Raw genomic sequence first — 2533 nt, 5'->3', positions numbered from 1 at the left:
TATATATATATATATATATATATATATATATATATATATATATATATATATATATATATATATATATATATATATATATGTAGATCTGAAGACTTGTTATACACCTGATGATTAAAGGATTAATTGACACAATAAGATTCATATTAATTGGTGATTCAGATGTATTATTGGACTTCAGGTCTATGTGGAGAACACGTTTACATTTTATCTGTTGCAGTGATGCTGAAAGTCTGAATGTAGTGAAGGAAACTACAGGATTCATCTTCTGTCGTCGTGTCTCCTCAGTGACCCTGAACTACACAGAACTCCAGCCTTCAGTGGACCCTGCAGACCCGAACCAGACGGAAGCCGAACCCGTCGATAGCGATGCTTCCTGCCCGTCGATGCTTTGCTCTCCTTCGCCTGCCGGCGATCCGCCCGCCTCACCGAGCGGCTCGGCCGTCCACGGTGGCCGTGTTCCAGACAGGAGGTGGACCGAACACAGTCCGACTCTGAGATCTTCGTGGAAGAAGAAGAGAGGACGGCCGCCGCTCGCCGTCAGGAACAAACGTAAGAGGTCGACTCCAGCTCAGAGCTTCAGCTGTCACGTGTGCGGACGCTCTCTGCAGGGGAAAGGCTTCCTGCTCAAACACGTCCTGCAGGTTTGCGCCGAAGACTCTGACTGCTGCTGTGGCTTCTGCGGCGTGCAGTTGGACTCTGCCGCCGACCTGATGGCTCACCTGCAGACGCACCAGGTGAAGAGCAAAAGCTGCTCCTTCTGCGGGAAAACCTTCCAGTCGATTCTGGCGCAGGAGCTGCACGTGCGTCTGCACACCGGAGAGAAACCGCACAGCTGCGACATCTGCGGCAAGAAGTTTAGCCAGAAGGGCAACCTGTCATCACACATGCGCATCCACGCCACAGAGAAACCCTTCAAGTGTAAAGAGTGCAGCCGGGCCTTCTATCACATGACGTCTTTGGAGCGTCACATACAGGATCACAGCGGGGGGGAGGCGCACTCCTGCAGCGTCTGCGGTCAGGAGTTCACAAAGCGGCGCAGCCTGCGACGGCACATGGCGACTCATCGGAAGGACGTCGTCGACAAACCGAAGAGACGCCGCAGCTCGGCGCGGTCCTTCCTCTGCAAAGCGTGCGGCGACGCCTTCGACAAGAGGACCTTGTTGGTGAAACACGTGGAGACTCACCTGCAGGACCCGAACTGCTGCTGCGGACTCTGCGGACACCAGTACGAATCTGCCGGCAGCCTCGCCGCACACCTGCGCTCCCACCGCGAGATCGGCAATACCTGCCACATCTGCGGGAAGTCTTTCGGCGCTCAGGCGGCGCTGCTGATGCACATGAGGATCCACACCGGAGAGAAACCGTACTCCTGCAGCTCCTGTGGGAAGAGCTTCAACCAGAGCGGCAACCTGAAGACGCACCTGAAGACCCACACCGGGGAGAAGGCGTTCTCCTGCAGTCTCTGCGGGAAGGGGTTCACCCAGAAACAGACTCTGGACACTCACGTCCGCTTCCACAACAAAGAGAGACGCTTCCTGTGCCAGGTGTGCGGCAAAGGCTTCATGCAGGAAGTGGACCTGAAGAGACACATGCTGATCCACACCGGAGAGAAACCGTACAGTTGCCGGGTGTGCGGGAAGAGCTTCCAGGCCAAGCGGTCGCTCAACGGACACCTCAAAGTCCACGCGGCTGAAGGGGGGGAGTCGGGCCCGGACCAGAACTCAGACGGTCTCTACTCAGGATTCATCCAGCTGTAGAGCTTCAGAGGACAGACTGTTGACCCTGCATGTTATGGACAAAAACTGTAACCAACAAGGTTCAACTTTTCAGTTTGACAACTTTACTGTCTCAGTAAGTAGTCAGTACAGTAATGAGTGGTACTCAGTACCACTCATTACTGTACTGTGTAGTAGGGCTGGGCGGTATACCGGTTTTAATTTCCCGTATGATATGAATTCTTAATATACCGTCATACCGGTGCACAGTCGAAACAACTTCTGTCGCTCTTCAACAGGCAGCAAAATATATTGTTCACCGCTGTGAGCGCTACTTCTTCTTCTTCTAGTTTTACGGGGGTTGGCATCCATCTTATTGGTGCATTACCGCCACCTTCTGCTCCGGAGTGTAGATCAGACTATAGACTGAGCGCGCTATGGTGGGAGCTACTTGTCTTAGCTGTATTGAGAGGGAACCCTAGTCATGGTTATAACTTTATAACAACAATTAATAACCTACAACTAACGCTCTTTAACAGAGTAAAACACCACGACACAGCAGTTTGTGACACATAAACAATTTGTAATACTAATAATTGTACATTTATAAAATTACACCGCCGAACTGCATGCTGGGTAAAGCTCGCTAACAACAGTCTGCTAACAGCTGGGAGAGGCTCTGTCGCGCCAGTAACGTTACATTAAAGAACAGAAAAGAGCGATGCAGGATGAACAAAGACTGATCAACAAAAGGTATTTTGGTCAGACACATATGCAACACTGATTACCGTAATATGTGTGGTATTTGTTATAAATGT

At 50.9% G+C, this 2533-nt stretch overlaps 1 protein-coding gene across 1 annotated transcript; it reads left to right on the top strand.

Moving 5' to 3' along the window:
- Window positions 1–285: 285 nt before the first annotated feature.
- LOC116378373 (zinc finger protein OZF-like) lies at window positions 286–1967 on the top strand (the record flags this gene model as incomplete). Its single annotated transcript, XM_031840237.1, has 1 exon — window positions 286–1967. A coding segment is annotated over one exon (1472 nt), but the record flags the coding sequence as incomplete, so codon positions are not given.
- Window positions 1968–2533: the final 566 nt, after the last annotated feature.

The sequence above is a fragment of the Anarrhichthys ocellatus genome, unplaced genomic scaffold (assembly GCF_004355925.1).
Source record: "Anarrhichthys ocellatus isolate YVR2014 unplaced genomic scaffold, GSC_Weel_1.0 scaffold2492, whole genome shotgun sequence".
In the NCBI taxonomy this organism is placed as follows: Eukaryota; Metazoa; Chordata; class Actinopteri; order Perciformes; family Anarhichadidae; genus Anarrhichthys; species Anarrhichthys ocellatus.
Note: the sequence above shows the minus strand (reverse complement) of the source record. Positions and strands in the feature narration are given on the sequence as shown.